The following is a 26562-nucleotide window of genomic DNA, read 5'->3' as shown; positions in this document are numbered from 1 at the left end:
TTTATTTATTTATATATTCTGGCTGCACTTGCAGCCTGTGGAAGTTTCCAGGCCAGGGCTTGAACCCCCATCATAGCAGCGACCCATTGTAGTGACAGTGCCGGATCCTTAATACGCCGCGCCGCAAGAGAACTCCGTCATGTCATTTTTATGTGTGGGGCACAAACATTGAAAGAAATGAAAGCTCAGTCTACACAGAAGCTGAATGTCCTTCTCATGTCCTGACAGTTGTCTTAAAAATTAAATGTCTAGGGACAATTATCACTATTTAAGGAATTCAGAAAAAAAGTCTTGGTTTAAGGGAATTGATTTAGGGCATTTTCAGTTTTGATAATGTTAGAAAAAAATCTCCAGAAATTCTACGAAAAATGTGACGTCAGATAACATGACTGGTTTAGTGATAATGATGATTACAGTTTCCTTATGGTAGCGTATATATTTACTTAGATTAGCTTATACATTGGCTCCTTTCATTTTATTAATTTTTTTTTGTCTTTTTAGGGCCGCACCTGCAGCATTTGGAGGTTCCCAGGCTAGGGGTCCAATCGGAGCTGTAGCCACCTACCTACACCCCAGCTCACAGCAACGCCGGATCCTTAACCCACTGAGCAAGTCCAGGGATCAAACCCACGTTCTCATGGATACTAGTCAGGTTTGCTAACTGCTGAGCCACGATGGGAACTCCCTAGCTCCTTTCATTTTAAAAAATATATCTTTATCTCAGCTTTTGAGAGAGAAAGGAATAAAAATAAACTTTTTTTTTTTCCTTTTAGTTTACTTTAAAATCGGGCTGAACTTAAACATAAGGGCAATATGGTGGGAAATTGAGAGGCAAGATGCTCCCCCACAGGAGAGCACGGATGGTCTCATGTCTTCTCGGTGGAGCACCTGGGACTGGAGGGGAGAAATACGGTCAACAGTTAGAGGAACATGTAAATGAGAGTTGCTCAGTCACTCCTGGGCACAGACCCCTGCCCCGTGAGCAGGTGGACCTGGGGCTCCGGGGCTTCGTTCTAAGTGCTGGATGGAACTTTGCTCCTGCGTAGAGTTCCCATTGGGTCAGCTTCGCGCTTTGGCCAGCCTGGCAGGGCCGGCCTGTTATGTGAACCTGGTCCGGTCACACCCCTCCTGGGCCTCTGTCTCTTGTACAGAGAGATGAAGGTGGGGGGACGCGAATTTCCCCCCAAGCTCACGGCACATGTCCACAGCCTCCCCGTATTACAAGCTCTGTATTGAGCTCGTGGGTCCAGCCTTCCCTCCATGTGACCGAAGCATCTTTTACCTGCATATTCTCCCACATCCTTTTTCACAACTGTGGTGAGTCTGTGGAAAGGAAAAAATCAAATATTTTCATTGTTTCTTGTCCAAACACAGGCCCTCATTTACCCTCTCTGACTGAATCTCTCCATAAAAAACCATGACCTTCAAAACAAGATAAATATTGTCCTTAAGGAGGGACTCGAGGTCTGACTAACGATGGCTTACTCTGGCACGGACCTCTCTCGGGATGATGTGGCTGGGTTAGTCAGGGTTTCTCCGGGTAAATGGAACCAACAGGCTGTGCGAAAATCATACTTCTGAAGAGATTTATTATAAGGAATTTGGCTCCTGTGATTATGGAGATGGGCAGGTCCCAAGACCTGCAGTGAGTCAGCCAGCTAGAGACCCAGCAGGAGAGCTGATGGTGTGGTTCCCATCTGAAGACTGGCAGGCTTGAGACCCAGGATAAGCCAATGCTTCGGTTCAAGTCAAAAGGCAGGAAAAAAGCCAATATCCAAGTTTGAAGGCCATTGGGCAGGAGGAATTCTCTCTTTCTTGGAGTGGGGTGGAGGGGTGGGTAGGGCGTCAGACTTTTTGTTCAAGCCAGGCCTTCAACTGATTAGATGAGGCCCACCCACACAAGCATGGGAGTGCAGTCTGCTTTATTCATTCAGTCTACCATCTACATGTTAATCTCATCCCAAAACACTGTCATAGAAACACCCAGAATAAAATGTTTGACCACAGATCTGGATACCCCATGACGCAGTCAAGTTGACACCAAGCATTAACCATCACAAAGACTCAGTTAAGATAAGGACATCCTTGAGATGGAAAAATCATAAGATTCCTTCTCATGTGCATTTTCTACTAAGTTCAGTTAAGAAATTTCCTCTCCATTGTGCAGTATTGATTGAGATACTAGTTCTCTGGGAACGCAGTCACAGATGCTAACAAACTCCTTGATCATCGTAAGGCCTGCTTTGGGCCACTGGGGGTCTTCCAGCCCCTTCTTCCCTTCAACAGACTTAAGCATCTGAGTCCATTTTCTCTCTATGAATTCACCTGCATGTTGTCCCAAGTTTTGGGTGGAGAGATCTAGGTGGGCTAAAACTTATCAAAGTATTTCTGGCAAAATTTGAAGATCACCTGTGTATTGTTTAGAAGGGAACTGTCTTTTCTTTCCAGTGGTGCTTTGATGTGTAGTCATTTAAATACTTTAAATGATGTCTTTAAACACCTTTGTAAACTGCAGAAGTCAGTGAAAATATGAGATTGCCACCTTCTCTGATCTGTAGTGGTTGGCCTAGAGCTTTTTTTAAAAAATATTTAATCTTTTTAATCCACTGGATGGCATGAGCTTTTTCATCGCTAGGTACCCAGGGATCCATTGATTTCTTTCCTTTCATACCTCTTTCCCTCGCCCTCCCCCAAGCCCCTGGGAAGCATCTCAAAAGCTATTATTTCACGTGGAGTTAATACGTGAGGGAGAAGATTTATTTTTTAATTTATATTTTTATTATTTTTTTACAGCTGCCACCCATGGCATATGGAAGTTCCCAGGCTAGGGGTCAAATTGTGACCTATGCCGCATCTCGTGGCAATGCTGGATCCTTAACCCACAGAGTGAGGCCAGGGTTGGAACCTGCATCTTCACAAACACTGTGTCAGATTCTTAACCTGCTGAGCCACAATGGGGACTTCCAGGGATAAGCTTTAATACACTACCAAACCTAGACATACCTGTATAGGTTAGAAAGCAAAAAGAATGTCTGTAATTGTGGATTTTCAGAAATCAGCTAGTGAAGATATTTGCGAGACAAATCTGGGAGTATAGTTTTACTGGGACTATAACTCCAGGTAAGTATAGTTTATGGTTACATAATATCCATCCATTACTCCTGGAATCTAGAATTCCCTAACATGGCAAGACCAAGAAGAGATTTGCAGTTTAACATGAGCTATTGTGTTAGTCTGGAGCAGTGGTCCTCACTAAGGTTGGGCATCAGAATTGCTGGCAGTGCTTTTGATTTTTTTTTTTTTTTTTTTTTTGTCTTTTTGGGGCCGCACCCACAGCATATGGAGGTTCCTAGGCTGGAGGGTCAAATTGGAGCTGTAGCTACCAGCCTACGCCACAGCCACAGCCATGTGGGATCCAAGCTGCATCTGCAACCTAATCACAGCTCACGGCAATGCCAGATCCTTAATCCACTGAGCGAGGCCAGGGATCACACCTGCATCCTCGTGGATGCTAGTCAGATTCACTTCCACTGACGCACGATGGGAACTCCTGGAGGTGCTTTTGAAATGTCAGCTTTCTTGGGCCTCGCACCTCATGAGCAGACTCATCGTGGAGAGGACCTAGGCATCTGCATCTTTAAAAGTCGGGTCATTCTGGAATTGATTCAAGGCTGACGCCAGTGGGCTATTGCACTGCTAATAAGGGCATACGGAGTCTTAAATGAGGTTAAGATCACTGTGGAGATTGAGCTTTTTTAACGCACTCTGGGACTTTGCTGTTTTGCTGACAGTGATGAATTGACAGCTGGTTTGCTTAGGCTTTGTAGCCATCCTGTTCCTTTCATGTAGAGAAGTCGTACAGTAGAGTTCCTGAGAAAGATACGGAGAACTTGGAGGGGGTCTTGGGAGCACCCAGAATGTTACTGCTTTTCTCTGGAGAGAGACTGAGGGGAACATTGTGTTCAGTGTTAGATGCCCTTCAAAACATCATTTTTTCAGGGTCGAGGATTGACCTGGAACGTGCACTGTGAACAGTTAGCATCTGTCTGGGTGCTTAAACTTGGCAAACCGGAGATGCGGTTATTGCAAATGAAATGGCACCATTCCTGTGCTGACTCATTATAAACCTTCATGATAGACCTTCTCTTGAGTTTCGAGATTGCTCTGAACACCATTCGAAACCCAGCTTTCCGTTCTGTTCTGAATCCATGTGTTGGCAACTTACTAGAGCCTTTCTTCACCTCTTCACGTGTGTTTAAATGAAGGTAATACATACCCATAACATGCTCTGACATCTTTGGAAGAAGAGGGAGCGGCCCCCAGCCTTTGTATTTCTTTACCAACTCACAACTTCAGTTTTGAAGACTATGCAGAAAACCACATCATGTAAATAATTATATATGTCTTAATAAAGATGTATAGATGCCGCTTATTCTTTCATGTACTTCAAATAGGAGCTAAAGCTCTGTTTGATGCCCGAAGTTCATCTGCTTCTTATTATTTTGAGTCATTCCCAGAATCTAGAGAAATGTACAGTCTCTGTCTCCATTCACCCAGCATCTGTGGATAATTCAGTTAGTGTGGTTTAAGATGAGAGGCTGTGAATGTATGTGAAACACAGTGAAATCACTGACTCACACTCGTGCACCCCTCCTTAAGCCAGCCTGGTTTTTAGGGCTGGGGTTCTCCAGAGGTTTACAGCATGGCTGTGTGTTGGGACCACTGGTTTCGTTTTGGTTTGGTCGTCCTGGTGAAGTTCAGCGCTGCCTGACCTCCCGTATTTTGGCGGGAGGGCTTCAGATGGGGATCCGGGAAGGCTCATGTCAACCATGCAACACCAGCCGACCGATCAGGGCAGGTTTGTAAAGGGATCACGTTTTTAATTTGATCCAGGATCTTTCTTTAAGTCAGTTCAATTCTTGCTTAAACAGATCCAGCAGTGGGAACAGAACCTGGAGAAATTTCACATGGATCTGTTCAGGATGCGCTGCTACCTGGCCAGCCTGCAGGGCGGAGAGCTGCCGAACCCCAAGAGCCTCCTTGCAGCCGCCAGCCGCCCCTCCAAGCTGGCCCTGGGCCGGCTGGGTGTCTTGTCAGTTTCCTCCTTCCACGCTCTGGTGAGTTGCTGAGGAAGCCTGTTCAGCAGATGTTCACCTTTCTCCAGCTTGTCAAAGTAGACACGTGGCTCTGTGGGACTTAACCTAGTAACTGACCAGAGCCACCCAGGGGCTGGGTGCTGAGGGATGGAGGGCTGGTGCCCTGCTGGGGAGTCCCGGCTTCTCTGGCTGCTTGTTCTCAGAATCCATCCACTGGCACCCCGTGATTAAATATTCACATCTGCCTCTGCCTCTGGTCCATTCCACCTCGTACAGTCAAGACGGTGGAGTCCCTGCGGAGTTGCCTCAATGGTGGGAAGAGTGGAAGGGCTGATTGGAGGTTGTGTGATCTGTTCTGCGGAGAGCCCCATTTCCTGAAATCGCTCCGGTGTGGGTCGCTTCTGGGGATGGTACTGGCTTAGCCTCCTGGGTCTGCAGGTTGCTCTGCCCGCCATGGAGAGATGTGAATGTTGTAACTAGCCTCGTGTCACCCCGATGAGAGATTCCTCTATGGTGGCCACCTTTCTGGTATGTCAGAGATGCAGCAGCATTGGGGGCCGGCCAGAAGGCATGCAGAACAAGCAGGGCTTCTGTTAGGGCAACAGTTCATTCTCCTTATCACCCAAATAATCCATTGTAAGATTTTTTTGAAATCATGTTTTAAATTAGGTATGTTCCAGAGATGACTCTGCTTTCCGGAAAAGAACCCTCTCACTGACCCAGCGAGGAAGACACAAGAAGGGCTTGTTTTCTTCATTAAAAGGGCTGGATACACTTGCAAGAAAAGGGAAGGAGAAAAGACCGTCCATAACACAGGCAAGTCGCCCAGCATGGGAGGGATGGCAGACCTAGCGGGAAATCCTTGATAAGGAACAGACTGTAACTGTTCCTCATCCTTCGGCGTGAGATAAAAGTTGCTTCAAAAGGATACAGTCTTAGCATGGACTTCTTTACCAAATGAAAACACACAAGTTGTTCCATCTCTTCTTGAGTCCTCCAAGGAGATACTCACATCTTGCACATCTGCAGTGCTTAGGAACACAAAAATCAGAATCATATCAGAAAAGAAAGCATGGAGTTCCAGTTGTAGGTCAGCAGGTTAAGAACCCAACTAGTATCCATGAGGATGCAGGTTCGATCCCAGGCCTCGCTTAGTGGGTTCAGGATCTGGTGTTGCTGAAATCTGTGGTATAGGTTGCAGATGTGGCTCAGATCCAGTGTGGCTGTGGCTGTGTCCTCAGCTATAACTCTCATTTGACCCCCTAGCCCAGGAACTTCCATGTGCTGCAGGTGTGGCCATAAAAAAAAAAAAAGAAAGAAAGAAAAGAATCCATGGTTGTCACTGCCTTTAGAACTAATGCCCTAGATTTTATATTAAAACCAATATGTAAAATTAATAGTAACAGCAGCACCTAAATTCTATTGGTAGTGTCAGATGCTTTGCTGACTTAATTTTTGTGACCCAAAGTAGGCGTTTTGTCATTCTTTTTTTTTTTTTTTTTTTTTTTTTTTGGCTGTACCTGTGGCATATGGAAGTTGTCAGGCCAGGGACTGAATCTGAGCTGAGCAACAGCTGTGACTTCTGCTGTAGCTGCAGCAATACCCTTTAATCTACTGTAATGGGCCAGGGAGTGAACCCTCACCTCCGCACTGACCTGAGCCACTGCAGTCAGATTCTTTACCCAGTGCGCCATAGTGGAAACTCCCTTGTCACCGTAAGAGGAGGAGCCTGAGGCTGGAGAGGTTAAGTCACATCCTTTCCCTGCTCACCCAGTGCCCAAGGGTCAGGGCTGGGACGTGGTCTACTTGGAATCTGTACAATGGGCCATTGCTGCTGCTTATTTTTCTGAGGAAGGGCGGCTGTTTCAACATTTTATCAAGTAAAAACAGCCTGAGCACTTATTGTTGAAATGTGGCCCATGTACAGGGAATCATTATTTTCAGAGCATTTTAAATAGTCATATCTGAAGTATTTCCTAATGCCATTAAAATAGTATATGATAATGATTTTGATGTTGCTGAGTGCACTCATGGTATACGGAAGTTCCCAGGCTAGGGGTCAAATTGGAGCTACAGCTGGTCAAATCGGCCTACGCCACAACCATAGCCACGTGGTATCTGAGCGGTGTCTGTGACCTATACCATAGCTCACGGCAGGGCAGGATCCTTAACCCACTGATGCCAGGGATTGAACCTGCATCCTCATGAATCCTAGTTGGGTTTGTGAACTGCTGAGCCATGAAGGGAAAGCCAAGAATCACATTTTAATGGAACATAATTTTATATGGATATTTATTTTTTGTGTGTAACAGTTTTGTGAATGAGGGATAGAATTAACGTCTTTGACCTGTCTGTAACCCTAAAACAAGGAAGGGGGAGGTGGTGGTGAGTGGATTGGTTGACTGAAAGACAGCAAATACACATAGAACTCGTTTCACTTGGCCACTGGTTTTGTATACTCTCATATGATTGGAAAGAATACCACATTTAAAAATTGTGGTTCGTGGCTCAGTGGTTAACAAACCTGACTAGGATCCATGAGGATGCGGGTTCAATCCCTGGCTTCGCTCAGTGGGTTAAGGATCTGGAATTGCTGTGAGCTGTGGTGCAGGTTGCAGACACAGCTCAGATCTGGCATTGCTGTGGCTGTGGTACATAGTCAGACAGCTGCAGCTCCGATTGGACCCCTAGCCTGGGAATCTCCATGTGCCCTGGGTGCGGCCCTAAAAAGCAAAAGCAAAAGAAAAAAAAAATATATGTGGTTCTCCTTGTACTTGTGAAAGTAATCATTTGTTGGTTATAAATGGAAACATTTCTTCACTGTAGGTCATAGTTTACATCATTGACTAATGCCGGGCTTATGGTTTTGAATTGAACTTCTGGGAAATTTAAATATCTGAGGTAAATGCTACATAATCAAGGTATATAGATTCAAGGTAGCCAATTCTGTATAATTAAATGATAATATCTTGATAAGTTACTTATAAGATGTTCACATGCAGCTGATCAGATAGGATATCCTAATATGGTCTTCACCTCATTGTATGTGCTAAGTGTCCGTAATTGAAGATTTCTTGAGAAACAGAAGCATTTGGCTGAACATTTTTGCTTTAAAAAGATACGAACCTAATTGTAGAGTTGATATTTATATAACTGAATGAAGTTTATGTAGTAGGTATCTATAAATGGCCTATTCTTTAATGTTTAGCAATCTACTATAAAATCAAGAAGATGAAAATTGGAAAAAGTAAAGGAAATTATTCCTAGCCGCTCTACCCAAACACAACCACTTTTAATATTTACTTTTATTTCTTCCCAATATTTAGTCTATGCACTTTTAAAAAATAGTTTCAAGCTTGTTTTTGGTGGCATTACCAAATTTGATTTCTACATCTTCAGAAAGATGTACCTCTTGGTAAAAGCAACATCAAGAAGATATGGGATGACTTAAATAATGTATAGCACAGAAAAGTAAAATATATAGCCGTAAGGGGGAAAAGCAACTTTTAAGTTAAATCTTTAAATGTAGTAGACTATTAAATAGTACAAATTGTGATATGAAGATCTTATAAAATGTTGTAGAACTTAATTTTTTTTTTTGTCTTTTTTTTTTTTGTCTTTTCTAGGGCTGCTCCCGTGGCATATGGTGGTTCCCAGGCTAGGGGGCTAATCAGAGCTGCAGCTGCCAGCCTACACTACAGCCACAGCAACGCAAGATCCAAGCCACATCTACAACCTACACCCCAGCTCATGGCAACGCTGGGTCCTTAACCCACTGAGCAAGGCCAGGGATCGAACCCAAAACTTCATGGTTCCTAGTTGGATTTGTTTCCACTGAGCCATGACGGGAACTCCAGAACTTAATTTTTTAATACTCAGGACAGGTAGCTGCCAAATGAAATTACAGAGCCATTTCATTAGTCTTTTTTCCCCCCTTCATCAGATATTTGATTCAAGTGGCAGCCATGGATTTTCTGGAACTCAGCTACCTCAAAACTCCAACAACTTCAGTGAGGTAAATGTTGCCGTAGACGGCAGCCGTCTTATTTTATTTGATGACACACATGCTAAGTCATTATTATTATTATTATTATTATTATTATTATTATTATTTTGCCTTTTTAGGGCCGCACCCACGGCATATGGAGGTTCCCACGCTAGGGGTCGAATGAGAGCTGTAGTCACCGGCCTATACCACAGCCACAGCAACTCAGGATCTGAGCCGCATCTGCAACCTACACCACAGCTCATAGCAACACTGGATCCTTAACCCACTGAGCAAGGCCAAGGATCGAACCCGTGTCCTCCTGGATGCTAGTCGGGTTTATTAACCACTGAGCCATGACGGGAACTCCAACACACATGCTAAGTTAAGTGGAGAATGCCAGTTGAGAATCTTTACATGAATCTGCTGAAAACAGGTTTAGAGGTCAAATGGTCTTGAGTAATTAAAAGGTGTTTTCAGCATGCTGAGTATTTTTGAAGGTGGCTAAAGTCGTGGTCACTCCATCTCAAAAGCGGCGCAGCTAAAGTCACGATAGTAGCTTTCATTTATTTGTCCCCACTTCTCAGCAGCACGTCCCTTCATTTGAGAGATCAATGAGTCCAAGTTTGCATTTTCCTCCCGGGGGCCGGGGGTCCTCACACCCACAGCACATCCCGAGTGAGCAGCCTTTGGCTCACTGAGTGCCCGCAGTCGAGCTGTGTACAGGGGCCCCCTCGCCCCACACGGCTTCTGACCTAACACAGCCTCAGAACCATTTCTGAGTAGGATTCTGGAGAAGGGTGATGGTCTGGGTGAGCTTATGCCTCCTCTTTGTGCCTTTTCCAATCCGCACCTTCCCTCTAAGGCTGTGCTTCATGTTACCATCTATTTCTCTTAACTGCTCCTTCACCAAATCCTTTTACCTTAGGTTTTATGTCCCATAAACCCCTAGCCTGTTTGTTGAGGCCGAAACCCGACTTTAAGGACTTGGACAACTGAATGTGCTTCTGTAGAAGGAGACGGTATTATTTAACAAATTAATTGGGATAATTCAGTGAACTGCCAGTTTAGTTTGAAAAATCTAAGGAATGGTGGAGGGTTAGATCCTGTGACAGGTCCTAGGGAGGCGAGTGATCCTAAAACATGCAACAGAGACACCCACCGATTCTGCCTCCACAGAGGTTGGCCCAACTGTGGGTGCCAAGTGTGGGCCCCAAGCTGCTCGGTTCTGGGGGACAGCTCTAGCTGAGGTGTCCTGAAATGGGGAGAGGACCTTTCCTCAAAATCTTCCCCTCCCCTCCCACTCTCAGAGGTCAGGGGCTGCCAAAGGGCAGGGCATGAGACCAGGTGGCTGTGCCAGGAGGCTATGTCTTAGGCGTTGCTCCTGGCTGGTCTCTGTGCCCTTATTTTGCCAGATTTGACCAAACCAAATGAGACCCCAAGGAAGCCAAATCCAGGCCCTCCTTTGATACCTTCAAAAAGGTAGGCCTCTGGAGTTCCCATTGGGGCACAGCGGAAATGAATCTGACTAGTATTCATAAGGATGAGAGTTTGATCCCTGGCCTGGCTCAGTGGGTTGGGGATCCAGCGTTGCCGTGAGCTGTGGTATAGGTCGAAGACATGGCTTGGATCCTGTGTGACTGTGGCTGTGGTGTAGACTGGCAGCTGCAGCTGCAGCTCTGATTCGACCCCTAGCCTGGGAATGTCCATGTGTGGCCCTATAAAAAGCAAAAAAAAAAAAAAAAAAAAAAAAGGTTGACTTCTCATAATAAATAATTTCCATTCCCTGCCCCTTTATTTCTGTACACACACCAAACTTATTTCAAAATCCAGATCAAATGATGCCGTCCACCAGGGATTTGACCTGCTTAAAAAAAAATGTATTGCCTTTCACTGCTTGGTTCTTACTACCTTCTGCAGTTGGTCATCCCACCAAGTTTGTATGGCATGGTTCCCAGGCAAGCTGGTAACTAGGACCCTTGATTTTATATATATATATCTTTTTTTTTTGGTCCACACCAAAAGTTCCCAGGCCAGGGATGAAACCTGAGCCACCACAGTGACAACATGGGATCCTTTACCTGCTAGGCCACCAGGAAACTCCATGATTATATATTCACATCCGTGGCTCACTGCTAAGGATTATAGTATTGCTTAATAAATTTGCCTATTAATCGTCCAAATTAGAGGTAGCCCTTCAATGGCTGAGAAGAGCTGTTTGGCAAAAAAAAAAGAACCCATAATTCATCAGAGCACTTTCTATTAACAGAACTTAACAGTGGACTTTGAAAATAAGTTTTGCTAAAATAGCCTTTAATGGTCTGAATTAAGCTGAGTGCTTATTTAAATTGAGCTCAAATTACCAAATGATCTTGTGATTTAATCAACAGGTCCCATTGACACTGTGGTGGGTGAGAAGAAAGTATTATGGCATCTGTTGTTGTTTTTTTTTTAAGTATATGTATTTAAACATTTATCCTTGTTTGTTTTAACTAAACATTGCTTCTGGTATAGCAGTGTTGAAGATATTTCTCAGACATATAGGATTATTTTAATGGTATGTTTATCATTTCTGCATTATACACTCAGCTAGGTTTCATTGAGGTACAGATAGAATGAAGAGTACTTGGTTTTTTATATCTCTGGGACTTAAGATTCCCCCAGTAGCTGGTTGAATAATTAATATTTCATTCCACTAGTTTTTCTCTGCTAAGCCTTCTTGGAGAGTATTTATAACTTGCACAAACCATCTATTTGTAAACAGTCAGTATATTCTGTCCATTAGCCTAACACAGAAAGGCAGTCATTCCCGAGTGTGTGGGCAGGCATTTAAAAATATTCCATTCTAATTGGTGCATCATGTAACAGGCCAACAGTGAGTCACCCTAATTCGAAATCTGTTAAGGTTGGAAGAAAGCCAGTCTCCTTTGAGCCTTTTTGAAAGGACACTTTGGCGAGCCAGCAATGAAAGCTTTTCAAGCTTTTCGGAGGGAACGTCTTGATGAGCAATAATGAGTCTCAGTCCGCTTTTGCGGGGACGTGTTTGTTATGGAGATGGTTGTCACAGATCCCCTGCTGAGGCTCTGGAAGGGAGCAGCCCCAGAAGCTTTGTGGCAGAAATCATGGAGCCCTGGGCCTTGGCGCTCTTGCCTGGAAAATTGGATGGGGGTATCCCAACATTCTGGGGCAGCGAGTGAATGAAGTATTGTCACATGAGTCATGAGCTCCAAACTGGGAAAGAATATGCTAATTTTTTTTTTTTTTTAAATGGAAGCTGTGAATGAAGCCGCTTCCTCTTGACGGTAGCGCGGCAGTCTGTTTAAATAGTGCCTTTGGTAGAGAAGCCTGCGACATCCACACAGGCCCGCGCGGAGAGTACATGCATAGGTCTTTGTTTTCCTTTCATATCAACTGATGTTTGGGCATCAGCCCGAGAAGGAAATAAGCTCCTCCTCCTCGGTGACATTTTGCTGTTGCTGAGACAGCCAAGGGCACGCAACTCCTTTTGTGCCTTCTCCTCATCTCACTTGCTAATAGACCTTCCTTTTATCAGCAACTGTGGTGTGGGCCCCTTCGTGACAGCCAGATTGTGATTTTTGCTACTCCCTTCCCTTCAGTGATCCAAGTAGCAATTACAAGCCATTTGATCCCAAAGCATCTGCTGTGAGAACCCGCGGAGGTTCAATTTTCTCTCCTTGAGGCACCCTGAGCAGACGTAATTTGACATGTGCTTTCCAGACCATTAGTGGAGGTGGAAGAAGCGATGCGTCTACCGAAGTTGCCCTACCCACTCGGGAGGCTGAAGGGATTTGTGAGTCTTAACTGGAGTGTCCGCGGTGGCCGAGGCGTGCCTCCGGGATGTGGTCATTTCGTGGATGGTGCCGCACGCTGGGCCATGTGGTCTTGAGCACCAGGAGCCACCTGGCTCCCCGCGGCTGACTCGCACGCAGTTCTTTTCCGTGGCCGTCACTGAATGGCACTGGTCAAGGCTGCTGCAGTGCAGTTTCCCAATCCACTCTGAACTGCAAGAAAGTTCTTGTATCTCGCTGTGACCTTTTTCAGTTTTATGTACCTTTAAGGGCCGTTCCTCACACCAGTCTCCTGACCGCCGCCCCCGCCCCCCCAACCCCGTGAGGCTGACACGTTTTAGCTCCTTGTAAAGGTAGAGAAATCGAAGCCGGGACACATCCGAGAACCAGTCCTGACCCAGACGGTCTGTTAGTTACATCTTTGCTGTCTGCTCCAGGAGCTGGAAACCTTCAGCAGGCTGATCCTGTACTAATTTTTAGAAGATTTCAGGGGAGGGAGGGAGGGAGCAGTTGGAAAGGGTACAAAGGCTGGGAGTCTGATTCTGTTTCGTAAATAAGTTCATTTGTACCTTTTTTTTTTTAGATTCTACGCATAAGTGATATCATATGATATTCACTTCATAAAAGTAGGGGGAAGGACAAATGAGGAGTTTGGGGTTAACACACACTATATACAAATGAGATAATCAACCAGGACCTGCCGTGTAGCCCAGGGAACTCTACTGGATGCTCTATAATAACCTAAATGGGAAGAGAGTCTGAAAAAGAAGGGATATATGTATGTGTATAACTGAATCATTTTGCTGTATACCTGAAACTAACACAACATTGTAAATCAACTGTATGCCAATAAAAAAAAAAAAAAAGAATGAGGCATTTACCAAAAAATAAAAAATAACATAGCACCTTTAAGGGTACGCTGAGAAAAGAGTTTTCCGGATACCTCAACTTGTTGTGCTTATTTTCACAATTCTCTGTTCCTTTTATGAAAAAGAATGTAGGATAGTATCTTATCCGGCTTATTGAAAATAAAGCATGCGATTTCAATGTGGATAGCATCAACCCTTGAGGGGATCAATCCGGTTTTTTCTCCAAGTGGGCTAAGCTGCCAATACCTTAGGAAACCCTGTAAGTACCCAGAGGCCATTCCTTTTTCTAGGTCTAATGAATGGATTAATCAGTTCCACATTCTTGATGCTTTCTTTGAATATTCAGATTTTACTTTAATTGCATACCTTTCTAAAGGGATGTGTGTGTGTCTTATGCACAGAAAAAACAGTGACGTGTGCATTTTCACTGTAGGATCTCTCGAGGGGATCTGAACCTTCCACAGCCTTGGCTTTGGTAGGCATCTTCTTATCCATTGTGGACTTGATCTTAGGCCAATAGTATAGACTCAGGAAATGATTCCTCGGAGCATTTGTAGGCACAAAGCCTTGGTGAATCAAATAGAACTGGGATATTTCATCTGTCCTTCCTTTGTCTCTCCATTTACCCTCATACTTTTCTTTAGCCTGGAACTTCTTCCCTTTCAATAATCCTTTTAACTCCTCTTCTTGAAACTTGAGCGAGGAGTAAGAGCTTGACACAGTGTAAATAGATTCTCCAATAACATACTGAAAATGGACAGTTTGTATCTGCTCAGCCTACATGTGTCTGTGAATTTCTCCTTGAATCCAGTTCAGCAGCCATGGGTGGAGGTGGGTTCTGGGCGTCTGACCCACGCACTGTGTTAAGGCCTGAAAGGGACTGAGAAAGAGAGAGTGAGCCTCTGTTGTCATCGAGCTTTGAACACGGTGTGTGGGGCCCGTGAGAGCAGCCTGAAAATGACTGTCCGGTGGGCTGGGTTTAGCCCAGCGCAGAGCCAGGGTCATGGAGAGTGGCTGAGTCCATTGGGTGGAATTGGGGTTGGAAGCTTGGGGAGCAGGAGATGCTTGACCAGAAGGGTCATTTGAAATAAGGTTGAAAGATAAACACGGTTTCAGCACAGAAACTGTGAGGAGGGTGAAGCAGGGGGAGGAAGTGGATGTGACCAGGGGTCCAGAAGCGGGAGGGGGCTGCTCCTTTGTGGGCAGTGTCAGCTGAGCGTGTGCCCTGGAGTAACAGGAAGGAGCCGAGACGGTTGGCTTGTGCCCATTTCCTGGGAGGTAGCTGCCAGGCTGATCGTTCTGTGGTGCCGTGGGGAGTGTGGGCTCAAGCTGGTTCCCAAGATTCCAGTCCCCACGGTATGAGAGTCACAGCTCAGTGTGGAGCTTGGGCAAGTTTCTAGAATTTTCTCAGCCTCATTATTCTCACCTGTTAAATAGAGGGTTGGGACAGTGCCTCCCTCAGAGGGATGTGACTAGGGACCGGACAGTCTCTGTGATGGACAGTGCGGAGGGGAGCAGGCAGGCAGGGTAGGGCGGTTGTGAATTTGTATCTTTGCCCACCCTTCCCTCAGCTTTCCATCCTCAGTCACGTCTTTCCTGTGCCGCTCTGAGGGTGCAGAACTGCAGTGCTTCGCAGCATCCTTCTGGACCCTTTGACTTCCTCTCTGCCTGGCGCTGGGCTTTCTTACTCCACAGTGACCTCTGCTGGGGTTTTAGTGTGCCTCGGAGCCAGAGTAGTTTGAGGGCCGGTACCTCCACCTTTATGGCTGTACCTGCTTAGTGCTGATGCACGTGCTTGAAATCACTGCTCCAGGGAACAGAAGGTTTAACCAGGGAAGGAAACCCCTGTGAAATGGGGCCCTTCAGGGGAAAGCGGTGCCCGTACTGGTTCCCCAGAGCCATCCTGAGCTCTGGGCATCTGTTCCTCTTCTCTCTTTTGCTTTTGCTTTGGCACATGAGGTTCGTAGTCATTCTGGGCTGTGACAGACAGTGACAGATCCATGGCAGATCCAGAAATGTTACTTCACAAATGAGCATCCCAGGGAGTTCCCATCGTGGCACAGTGGAAGCGAATCTGACTAGGAACCATGAGGTTCAGGTTCCATCCCTGACCTTGCTCAGTGGGTTAAGGATCCAGCGTTGCCATGAGCTGTGATGTAGGTCGCAGATGCAGCTTGGATCCTGCGTTGCTGTGGCTGTGGTGCAGGCCGGCAGCTATAGCTCCCATTCAACCCTTAGCCTGGGATCCTCCATATGCCATGGGTGTGGCCCTAAAAAGCAAAAAAAAAAAAAAAAAAAAAAAAAAGAAAAGAAAAAAAAAGCATCCCATTTAAAAAAGACAACCCAGGAAGATTGATTGTTCCCTTTCCTTGCCTAAACTGGTTCTTAAGTGTATTTATTCTAATATTTTAATCCTATTTAAAAGGAAGATCTTTTGCTTTGTGGATTTTTAAAAAATGCATGGAATTCAAAGTAAAATCACTCATCAGTGACATGAATCTTTTGATTTATGTCAAGTCTTGTCTTTATCATTAGACTAATGTAAGAACCTAAGAAGAAGGAAAAATTTGAGCTGCTTAATAAATGTTAACTATTTTTGTTTATAAATCATAGAAGTGGGGTTTCTGTCATGGCTCAGCAGTTAATAAACCTGACTGCCATCCATGAGGATGCAGATTCGATCCCTGGCCTCCCTTAGTGGGTTAAGGATCTGGTGTTGCCATGAGCTGTGGTGTAGGTCACAGACACAGCTTGGATCTGGCATTTCTGTGGCTGTGGTGTAGGCTATTAGCTATAGCTTTGATTTAACCTCTAGCTTGGGAACCTCCATGTGCTGCGAGTATGGCCCTAAAAAACAAAACAAAACAAAACAAAAATATTTGGCAGAATTACATATTACCATGAGGTCATTGGATTACTGTGATGGTGAGGTTTAGGAAACGAAACTTCCTTGGGAAGAGCTTCTGGAAGCTTCTGCTTGGGGATGATTGCTAGAAGCGTGTCTAGATGTGAAAAGGCTGAAGGATGGAATCCCCAAACCAGGATGATAGGTCCATTTAAAAAAAAAAAAAAAGCAAGTAGAAATAAGAGAGAAGATAAATGTGCTTTGGATTATGTTAAACGAAGCTCCTGGTTAGGATGTAGGCGGGCGTCCGGGGCCCTGGGCGAGAGCGTGTCTGAAATTCACTGGCATCGTGGCTTAGATGCAGACTTCCAGGGGCCCCTGCCAGCCGACAATTCTAGAGCAGTAGGAGTAGACACTTAGCAGCCCTCTTGTCCCCTGCCGTGTTCTCACTTGGGCTCAGAGGCAAATGGCATAGTGGCTAGAACACTGGACAAGGAGTTGATTGACGTCGCTCCACCTCCCAGGGCTTCAGTTTCATGAGAGTTAGTGTAACGAATGAGGAAACTCAGGCATGCCTGCCCCTGGGGTGGGGGGTAGGGGTCATGGAATCCAGAGACGTGAGGAGCGTGAAAGAGCTTCCTGTAAATGAAGGGGGGCATTCCTCTAGTAGTTTCCATCATTGGTTTATTAAGTCTGTCTGCCTTTTCCTGTGGGATCTAAAAACAGGTGGATGACCTGCTGCACATATACGGGTCCGCCGTAGATGGGGGTCCCCGAGACGGCACGTGGGAGAGCCAGACCGACATCCACTTTCACGACCATCAAGCCGTGACCCTGACAATCAAGCCGGAGCACAGAGTGGAAGACGTTCTGACCTTGGCCTGCAAGGTAGTGGATTTTGCGGTAGAAATATACTTCTGAATGGCCCTCCTGCGCCCTCTGAAGTTTCAGGGTGTTTAAGACCTCGCCTTGTATGCAAAGGAACAAATGGAATATTTGTTAATTTACGTGTTATTAGCATTCTCCTCCTCCGTGTCTTAGGAGAATGTATTAAGTCATGACCCCTGGCCTTCCTGAAGAGCCCGAGCCATCTCACTGAAGTTCTTTGTATGCCTTTCTCTCCAGAATAATTATGAAGCCTTGTTGTTACTTAAGTTACTTAGAGTGCTCTGTGAGACTTTGAAGCAGCTGGAGTGAATCCTCAGTGCTTGTGTCAAGTTCCTCTAGATTAAACAAGTCACTTGGCACCGCTCATAGGTGCTGCATGGAAATTGCTATGCGATGGTGTTATAGTCATTATTCGCACTGAGTTTTATTTCTGAAGAGGAAGCTTATGATAGGTGTTCAAGAGAGCCCTCTGAGAGGGCTGAAGACGACTCCGCAGCTGCAGATCAGGTGCTCTCAGACCACCAGATGGCACAGTAGAGCTGAAATATTCTTAAGTGTTCAGAGAAAATGCAAATATATGAAGAGGTAAAAGAGTCATGTAGTGTGTGGTAACTCTTCTTAAGATAATTTTTTTGGCCACACGTGTGGCATGTGGAAGTTCCCAGGCTGGGGATCGAACCCATGCCACAGGAGTGAGAATGTCAACGCCTTAACCGCTAGGCCATACCACCAGTGCTTACTAGATATGGATAACGTTTCATTTTAGCCCTCCTTTGTCACTTTGACTTAAGCCCTAGGAAACCAGATATTTCTATATGCAGCTTATTTTCTTAAGAATGCAGTTTTCTTTTACTCCGTTATGTACGGTGTTTATTCAGACAGCCAACAGCATTGTTCTATAGCAGTGCTGTCAGTTACTAAGTTTGTGAATATTCTGGAGTTACCATTGTGGCTCAGTGGGTTAACGCAATGTAGTGTCCTTGAGGTTGCAGGTTCGATCCCTGGCCTTGCTCAGTGGGTTAAGGATCCGGTGTTGCTGCAAGCTGCAGAGTACGTCACAGATGAGGCTCAGGTCTGGTGTTGCTGTGGCTGTGGCGTAGACAGGCAGCTGCAGCTGCGATGCAACTCCTGGCCCAGGAACTTTCATATGCTGCAGATGCAGCTGGAAAAAAGAAAAAGAAAAAAAAAAGTTGGTAAATATTCTGACAGAGAATGTCAGATGTAGTGGGTGAATTCGACGCTGTTGGAGCATAGGCTTGAGATGATTTCTCCTTGTTGAAAATGTGTATGGGAAAGACTGTGTGTATATACATCTCTTTCCTTGTGAAAAGTTGATGGCGTAGGAGATTTCTAATTCTGAAATCTGTAGACTATGAGATCATTCACAGTTCACAAATCTCTGTACTTTAGTAATGGGAAACGACTTAAAATTAGGTACAACCAATCTACCAGAAGAGAACATGTGCTGACAGTAAGATATGTATGACCATAACTTCTTCAAACTACAGCTCTTGCTTTTAGTGATAAGCAATATCATTTATAGAAATCCTTCTTAAAAATAATTTGTATGAGTTCTTGCAGTGGCACAGTGGGTTAAGAATCTGACCACACATGGTCCAGCAGAAACCAATCTGACTAGGAACCTTGAGGTTGCGGGTTTGATCCCTGGCCTCACTCAGTGGGTTAAGGATCCGGTGTTGCCGTGAGCTGTGATGTAGGTCGCAGACGTGGCTTGGATCTGGCGTGGCTGTGGCTGTGGCATAGGCTGGCGGCTGTAGCTCTGATTAGACCCCTAGCCTGGGAACCTCCATATGCCACAGGTGCGGCCCTAAAAAGAAAAATAAATAATAATAATTTGACTGCAGGATCTCAGATCAATGCGGGGGTATGAGTTCAGTCCCCACCTAGGTACAGTGGGTTAAAGGATTCGGCATTGCTGCAGCTACAGCATAGGCAGCAGTTGTGGCTCTAATTCAGTCCCTGGCCTGGGAACTTGCATGTGCCTTGGGTGTGGTCATGAAAGAAAAAGAATTACTTTTCCCTTTTCTTTCTGCATACTTAACTTTGAGCTGTTAGGTAGTTTGAAGCAAATTATATAAGGTATTTCTTCTAGAAATTTCCAGTTTGATTTTTAATGAACACCGATGCATTTAGAAAGAACATTTAACATCTGAATAACTGTCTTTTTCCTCATAGATGAGGCAGTTGGAACCCAGCCACTATGGCCTTCAGCTTCGAAAATTAGTGGACGAAAACATTGAATACTGTATTCCTGCACCGTCTGAGTATATGCAAGAGCAGGTGAGTGTATATTGGCTTTGGAAAGGGACTTTGCAGCCCCTTCTGTGGGCCCTTAATTTTATTTATTTATTTTTATTTTTTAACTCAATGAATTTTATTACATTTACAGTTGTACAGTGATAATCACAACCCAATTTTATGGCATTTCCATCCCAAATCCTCAGCCCATCCCCTCATGCCCCAACCTGTCTCCTTCAGAAACCATAAGTTTTTCAAAGTCTGTGAGTCAGTATCTGTTCTGCAAAGAAGTTTATTGTGTCCTTTTTTTAGATTCCACATGTAAGCGATAGCATATGATGTTGGTGTCCCACTGTCTGACTGACTTCCCTTAGCATGATAATTTCTAGGTTCATCCATGTTGCTGCAAATGCCATTACTTCTTTCCCTTTTTTTTTTTTTTCCCCGCTCTTTTTGCCTTTTCTAGGGCCGCTCCTGAGGCATATGGAGGTTCCCAGGCTATGGGTCTAATCAGAGCTGTAGCCACCGGCCTACACCACAGCCATAGCAATGTGGGATCTGAGCCGCATCTTCGACCTACAGCACAGCTCACGGCAACACTGGATCCTTAAGCTACTGAGCGAGGCCAGGGATTGAACCTGCAACCTCATGGTTCCTAGTCGGATTCGTTAACCACTGCGCCACGACAGGAACTCCTACTTCTTTCCTTTTGATGGCAGAGTAATATTCCACTGTGTATAGGTACCACATCTTCTTTATCCACTCCTCTGTCCGTGGACATTTAGGTTGCTTCCATGTCTTAGCTGTTGTGCATGGTGCTGCAGTGGACCCTGGAGTACATGTGTCTTTGCAAGTCATGGTTTTCTCTGGGTAGATGCCCAGGAGTGGGATTGCTGGATCAAATGGTAATTCTATTTTTAGTTTTCTGAGGAATCTCCATACTGTTTTCCACAGGTTACACCAATGTGGGCTCTTAATTTAAAAAATATATAATTGGTTGGGGGGGTGTTCTGTTTTAATTTGGCTTCTAGTTTAGAAGCAGTCAAAATGCATTTCTAATATTATGACATTAAATCCTTGGATTGTGTGCTTTTTACCTTTTGTAGGTTTATGATGAAATAGAAGTCTTTCCGCTAAATGTTTACGACGTGCAGCTCACGAAGACGGGCGGCGTGTCTGACTTCGGTAAGGACAGCGAACACCCTTGGCAACCATCTGGTCTGGTCCAGTCTTGTCCAGTTTGCCCTCGTCTGACCTAGTATTTTTTTCTTTACGTTTTCAGAAATGATGACAATAGTTTCTAAGCTTTGGTTTCTTTTCCTTCATTTCTGTTTATGTATCTTAGCCAGCTGAAATGATATGTGTTAATATTAGGGGGAAATGCCAGAATAATGAAAAGGAAGGAGTGGAAAAATGGAAAAGAAATTCCAAATGCTGGTGATAGTAACAACACAGTGGATTTATTGTGGGCCGGCTGTGGTTCTACGTGGATGAATTGATGATTCACGTAGCAGTTCTTTAGCTTCTCACCCACCTCACTGCTTCCCTTCACTCCCTCCCCCACTCCCTCCTCTCAGATTGTATAAATCTGACCTGTCCTTCCAGAAGTAACTTTCTTCCAGAAGCCTTATCTGATTGCTTTGCCTTCAGTTTAATAATTAAGGGTCGGTATTATTTAATTCCTGCACTTCTGTTTGTCTGTGTTTAGCTTGGCTTTCAGCTCTTTACAGCCTGTGTTCATGTCTTAAGTTCCTCCTGTCTTTTGTTCTGTTTTTTATCATAGAAACTTGATAATTAGATACTGATCAATAAATATCTCCATAGAAAGAGTATTTCTTATTAAATATGATGTAATTATTTTCCTTAAAACGACTCAAGCTGATCAAAATCTAATCATCGTTTGTCATGTGTTACACTTTCCTTTGTTATGCTTTGTTCTTTGTTTCTTTTTCTTTTTTTAATGATAAAATTGACACGTTCTTGGAGTCTTAATTTTACGCCATCTGTTTGGACCCAAATGGTATGTTGGTTTTCCTTCTGAAGCTCCCTGAGGATTTTGTCCATGCTTTCATTGGCCTCTACTCTCCATGGTCCTCTCCTCTCCACGGTGAATCTTCTTTGTAGATGAATGAAGGAAGGATGGAAGATACTTGCAAAGATACTTTTTGGTGACCACAATCTCCCTGGCCCTGCCTCAGGCACAGAGGAAACAGGGGAACATACCTCTCTTCCGGTATCAGAGGACCAAGACCTGGAAATGTGTGTTCCAACCACAGAGACAGCGAGCTAGTCTCTGAGTGGGAAGATGTGTTCCCACGTGGTCCTCTTTAGGGCAAGCGCTGTATCCATTTGAGCGGTGTTCCGCCTGTTGAAAGTGCCTAGCCCCATCTAGAGTTGTTTCTTAACAAATATTTTGTATTGAAGCAAACTTTATTTCAATAAGATTGTCTTTTTTGGTTTCAACTTTTTAAAAAAAATTTTAAAAATTAAAATTGTAGTATAGAACATATTCCATAATGTTTACCTTCAAAACCAATGTTAAGTGTGATGGATAGGACAGTTCAGTGTCATTAAATATATTCATTTTGTTGTGAAACTGTGAACACCGTCCATTCCAGAACTGCTTTTATTTTACAAAACTGGAACTCTGTTAAACGATAATGTCCCTTTTTTTTTTTTCCTTCCCCTGGCAACCACACTTCTATTTTCTGTCTTTATAAATTTGACTGCTCTAAGTATCTCATATAAGTGGAATCATACAGTATTTGTTCTTTTGTGGCTGGCTTATGTCACATAGCATGATGTCCTCAAGGTGTTTCTGTGTTGTAGCATGTGTCAGAATGCTCTTCCTTTTTTATGAGTGAATAATATTCCATGGTATGTATGTATATACCACATTCTGCCTATCCATTCATCTGTCAGTGTAGTTGGGTTGCTTCCTCCTTTTCGGTGTTGGTACTAAGGCTGCTCCAAACATGGATGTGTTGTCTCAAATTTGAAGAAGACTGTGCACTCATTTTTCTTAAGCCTTGCGATCCAACACGTTCCACTTTTTATGCCCCTGCTAGATATCAGTGCTTTCAAAATAGCTGTTAGTGAGACTTTCTAAACATCGCATGCTTGGGAGACTAGATTTTCAAGGAAATACTGCCAGTTGAGTTGGGGAAACTAATTAGTGTGATGAATGCAGACGTGCTTTCTCCCTTTATTTTCATTCCTAGGGTTTGCAGTGACCGCACAGGTGGATGAGCATCAGCATCTCAGCCGCATATTCATAAGCGATGTTCTCCCTGACGGCCTGGCGTACGGGGAAGGTGTGTGTGACACACGGCGTCTCTCTTCTCTCTGAGTTGAAAACTGTGCAACGCAGTCTGTCTAGGGAAATTTTCTTATGGTTTTGCCGGGAAAGAGTTTCTCCTAAAATCTTTTTTTTTTTTTTTTTTTTTTTTTTTTTTTGTCTTTTTGCTATTTCTGGGGCATATGGAGTTTCCCAGGCTAGGGGTCTAATCGGAGCTGTAGCCACCGGCTTACGCCAGAGCCACAGCAACAGGGGATCCGAGCAGCCGTGTCTGCAACCTACACCACAGCTCATGGCAACGCCGGATCGTCAACCCACTAAGCAAGGGCAGGGACCAAACCCGCAACCTCATGGTTCCTAGTCAGATTCGTTAACCACTGCGCCACCACGGGAACTCCTCTCCTAAAATTTTAAAGAAAGTAAACTTCATGGTTTAATTGAAAATGCTTATGCGTGTACATACATATATATGTATGTATATATGTGTGTGTGTATATATGTGTATATATATAAACACAGAGAGAGAGAATTTGTGTGTGTGTTTGAAGGAGAGAGAATGTACACACACGAAGAGAATATACGTGCGTATGTACAGACGGATGAGAAAGAGACGGTGAGAGCCAGCGAGGCACACAGACGTAGATAATTGTTATTCTCCAGGGCATCGACCATCAGACACATAGAGGAATTTTTCATTCCAGTGACCCTCAGACTCTTTCTTCCAGTACTGCTGTTGAGAGAACTGAAATTTGCTCTGTCATCACTGGAATCTGAATACTGTCCGTGTCGGCGCTTTCTTTGAAGGAAGCCACAGAAAGGTCCCTGAGCATAGCAGGTGGTTTGAGTTGGCAGCTGTCTTCCACCCTAAAATTTCTTTCTTTCAGTAATCTCTCTCCCTTTCTTCTTCCTCCGTGTCCCCTTCTTCCTTCTCAGGGCTGAGAAAGGGCAATGAAATCATGACCTTAAATGGGGAAGCCGTGTCTGATCTTGACCTCAAGCAGATGGAGGCTCTGTTTTCTGAAAAGAGCGTTGGGCTCACTCTGATTGCCCGGCCACCGGACACAAAAGGGACTCTGTGCTCTTCCTGGTCAGACAGTGACTTGTTCTCAAGGGACCAGAAGGGTCTGCTGCCCCCTCCTAACCAGTCCCAGCTTCTGGAAGAATTCCTGGATAATTTTAAAAAGAATACAGCAAATGGTAAGGTTTTGTTCTTTCTTCCTTCTTCACTGCTGGTATCACCAGCTAATATTTTTAGGCTGTAATTTTGCTTTGCAAACTTAGATTATTTAAGCTGTTCAGAGAATGTTTTCTCATTTCTGAGGAGAAGAACACAGATGCCAACCAAGTAGATTTGATTAAAAATTCCAGGCACTTTGGTAATTATAACACTTTGGTGAAAATAGAAAATAATTGTTTTTGCACAAAATAACATTCTCTAAAATTGCAGTCTTAAAAAATTTCCCCTGTGATATTTAGTATTGTAATTACTTCGTGCTTGAAGGTGGAAAAAAGCCAACATAAATGCCAAAGTTGATTTTTCTGTTGAATGTAAGGTTAAAAAACATTTTGCAGAAACTTACTGAGTTTTAAGAACAGTTGATGCAATTCAATTCCTACCTCTTTTGTTGCATACTACTTTCTCAATAAACTGCAAACTTTTAATGTAGGTCATGAATATTAAAAGTTTGTGGAGGCCTACAAATGAAAAGTTGTATGCCAGTTTATTTTCCTGAGGGTAAGATTTCCACATGAGACAATCATTTGAAGTTTTGAATTTCTGAGCTTATTTTTCGTGTGTATTTCATGTTTTGCAGTCAAGTAAATTAGAGGCTTCGGCTCATACTGAAAACCTGTGGTTTCCCTCTGTGCGGCTAGAGGAAGCTGCTCGGGCCCCACAGGAGACCAAGCATGGGGTCTTATATTAGAAGCACAAGAAGTAATTTTTATGTGTAGTTACAGTGATAAAAAGATTTCCAATGGAAATCTCTGAATGTAAAAAGGAATGAAAAACACAAAAAGGGAAATTATTAGGATCGATTTAATTATAAAGCAAGTTTTTAGGTCATTTTTTGGAATTAATCAGATTATAAGATTTGTGATTCAGAAGTTCCCTTGTGGTGTGGCAGGCTAAGGATCCAGTGCTGTCACTGCAGTGGCACATGTTTGGTCCCCGGCCCGGGAACTTCCACATGCCTCGAGTGGCCAAAAACGAAAACGAAGATTTGTGATTTAGTGAGGGAGATGCTGCCTCTTCCTCCTCCCTTGAGGCTTACCTCCAATTTAAAACACCATGACATTGACCACTGGCGTGTAAAAGCCAGGGTCGTGAAACAAAAATTATGATGAGCTAATTACTTGGTGATGTTCGGGCCGTCACTCAGCCACTCTGGGCTGCTCTCAGAGTATTCGTATAAGACATCGCGTGTCCGTTGCTGGCTTCATTATTCCGAGGGATACATTCATTGCCCGTTACATCACTACATAAAGAAATCACTGCAAAGTGAGGCAAAATACTTTGGGTACTTGCGGGAGTGAATTTCTATAGAAAGCAGCAAAAACAGCAAATTTATCTTTTTTTAAAAAAAAACTTAAGGATCAAGCAGGTCAGTGAAGCTCGTTTTTCCTTTTTTTTTTTTTCTTTGTTTTTTTTTTGGTACAAGGAAACGGCCTAAGAGGAGCGCTGGATGTGTTAGTTGGCTGTTCGAGTACGTGTCCTTGGGGCCATTTTAATGGGCTGCGGCTTTGTCATATACCCAAGGGATGCCCCGTCCGTGTGTGCAGGTGGCTTAGCACAGGCAGATGGTGGTGGTGCTTTTCCACACTGGTCTTGCCACAGGTACCCCCACCGCTCCGGTGACTGTTTCTGCGCATCCTCTTTCCCCAGGCAGTTTACTCCCAGCGGGGAAAGAGCCACTGTCCCCTCCCTGGTTTCCTGTGCTCTTTGGGCATGGAGCAGCTTCTCCCCAGGGCTTTACTGACTGTCCCCACTCTGGTCCAGAGTAACGCACTTGTGTTGGAAACAAAACAACCACAATGCATTGCTTCCCCAGCTGCTTGGCAAATACAGAATTCACTTATTTATTTTCCTTTTTCTTTTTTGGCCACACCCATGGCATATGGAAGTTCCCAGGCCAGGGATCGAATCCAAGCCTCAGCTGCAACCTCCGCCACAGCTGCGGCAATGCTGGATCTTTCGCCCACCGTGCCCACGGGAACTCCAGAGTTTCTTTTCTTGTTGAAATAGTTGTACAGCTTGTGAAGGAAGTTGAATGCCTGGGAGTGGCCATCTCAGAAGGAAGCCTGTCTGTTTCTAAGGTTGACAGAGAAGAGGAGGAGGGGGAGAAATGGAGAGATAAAAGAGAGAAAAAAGAGGGAGCCTCTTAGCCGAGGCTAACATCTCAGTGATGGGAGAAGCCCGTGTTTGTGGAGGCAGGGAGGTGGGTGGTATGGTGACGGCACACAGGCTTCGAGTCGCACCTGATTCAGGTCAGGGCCTGCCCTTTACAGGTTGTG

At 44.4% G+C, this 26562-nt stretch overlaps 1 protein-coding gene across 13 annotated transcripts in view; it reads left to right on the top strand.

Annotated features, from left to right (window-relative positions):
• The window catches only part of TIAM2 (T-cell lymphoma invasion and metastasis 2), a 249364-nt gene that overhangs the window by 157407 nt on the left and 65395 nt on the right, over positions 1–26562 (top strand). For 12 of the 13 annotated variants that reach the window (XM_021071939.1, XM_021071937.1, XM_021071938.1 and 9 more), the window contains 8 exons: positions 4932–5117; positions 5766–5912; positions 9040–9111; positions 17331–17492; positions 19689–19793; positions 20858–20936; positions 22973–23065; positions 23983–24246. In XM_021071939.1, coding sequence (XP_020927598.1) covers positions 4932–5117; positions 5766–5912; positions 9040–9111; positions 17331–17492; positions 19689–19793; positions 20858–20936; positions 22973–23065; positions 23983–24246 — 1108 coding nt within the window. The remainder of the gene's footprint in view (positions 1–4931; positions 5118–5765; positions 5913–9039; positions 9112–17330; positions 17493–19688; positions 19794–20857; positions 20937–22972; positions 23066–23982; positions 24247–26562) is intronic. The other variant, XM_021071973.1, reaches the window with a different exon arrangement.

Source organism: Sus scrofa, chromosome 1, assembly GCF_000003025.6.
Source record: "Sus scrofa isolate TJ Tabasco breed Duroc chromosome 1, Sscrofa11.1, whole genome shotgun sequence".
Lineage (NCBI taxonomy): Eukaryota > Metazoa > Chordata > Mammalia > Artiodactyla > Suidae > Sus > Sus scrofa.
Note: the sequence above shows the minus strand (reverse complement) of the source record. Positions and strands in the feature narration are given on the sequence as shown.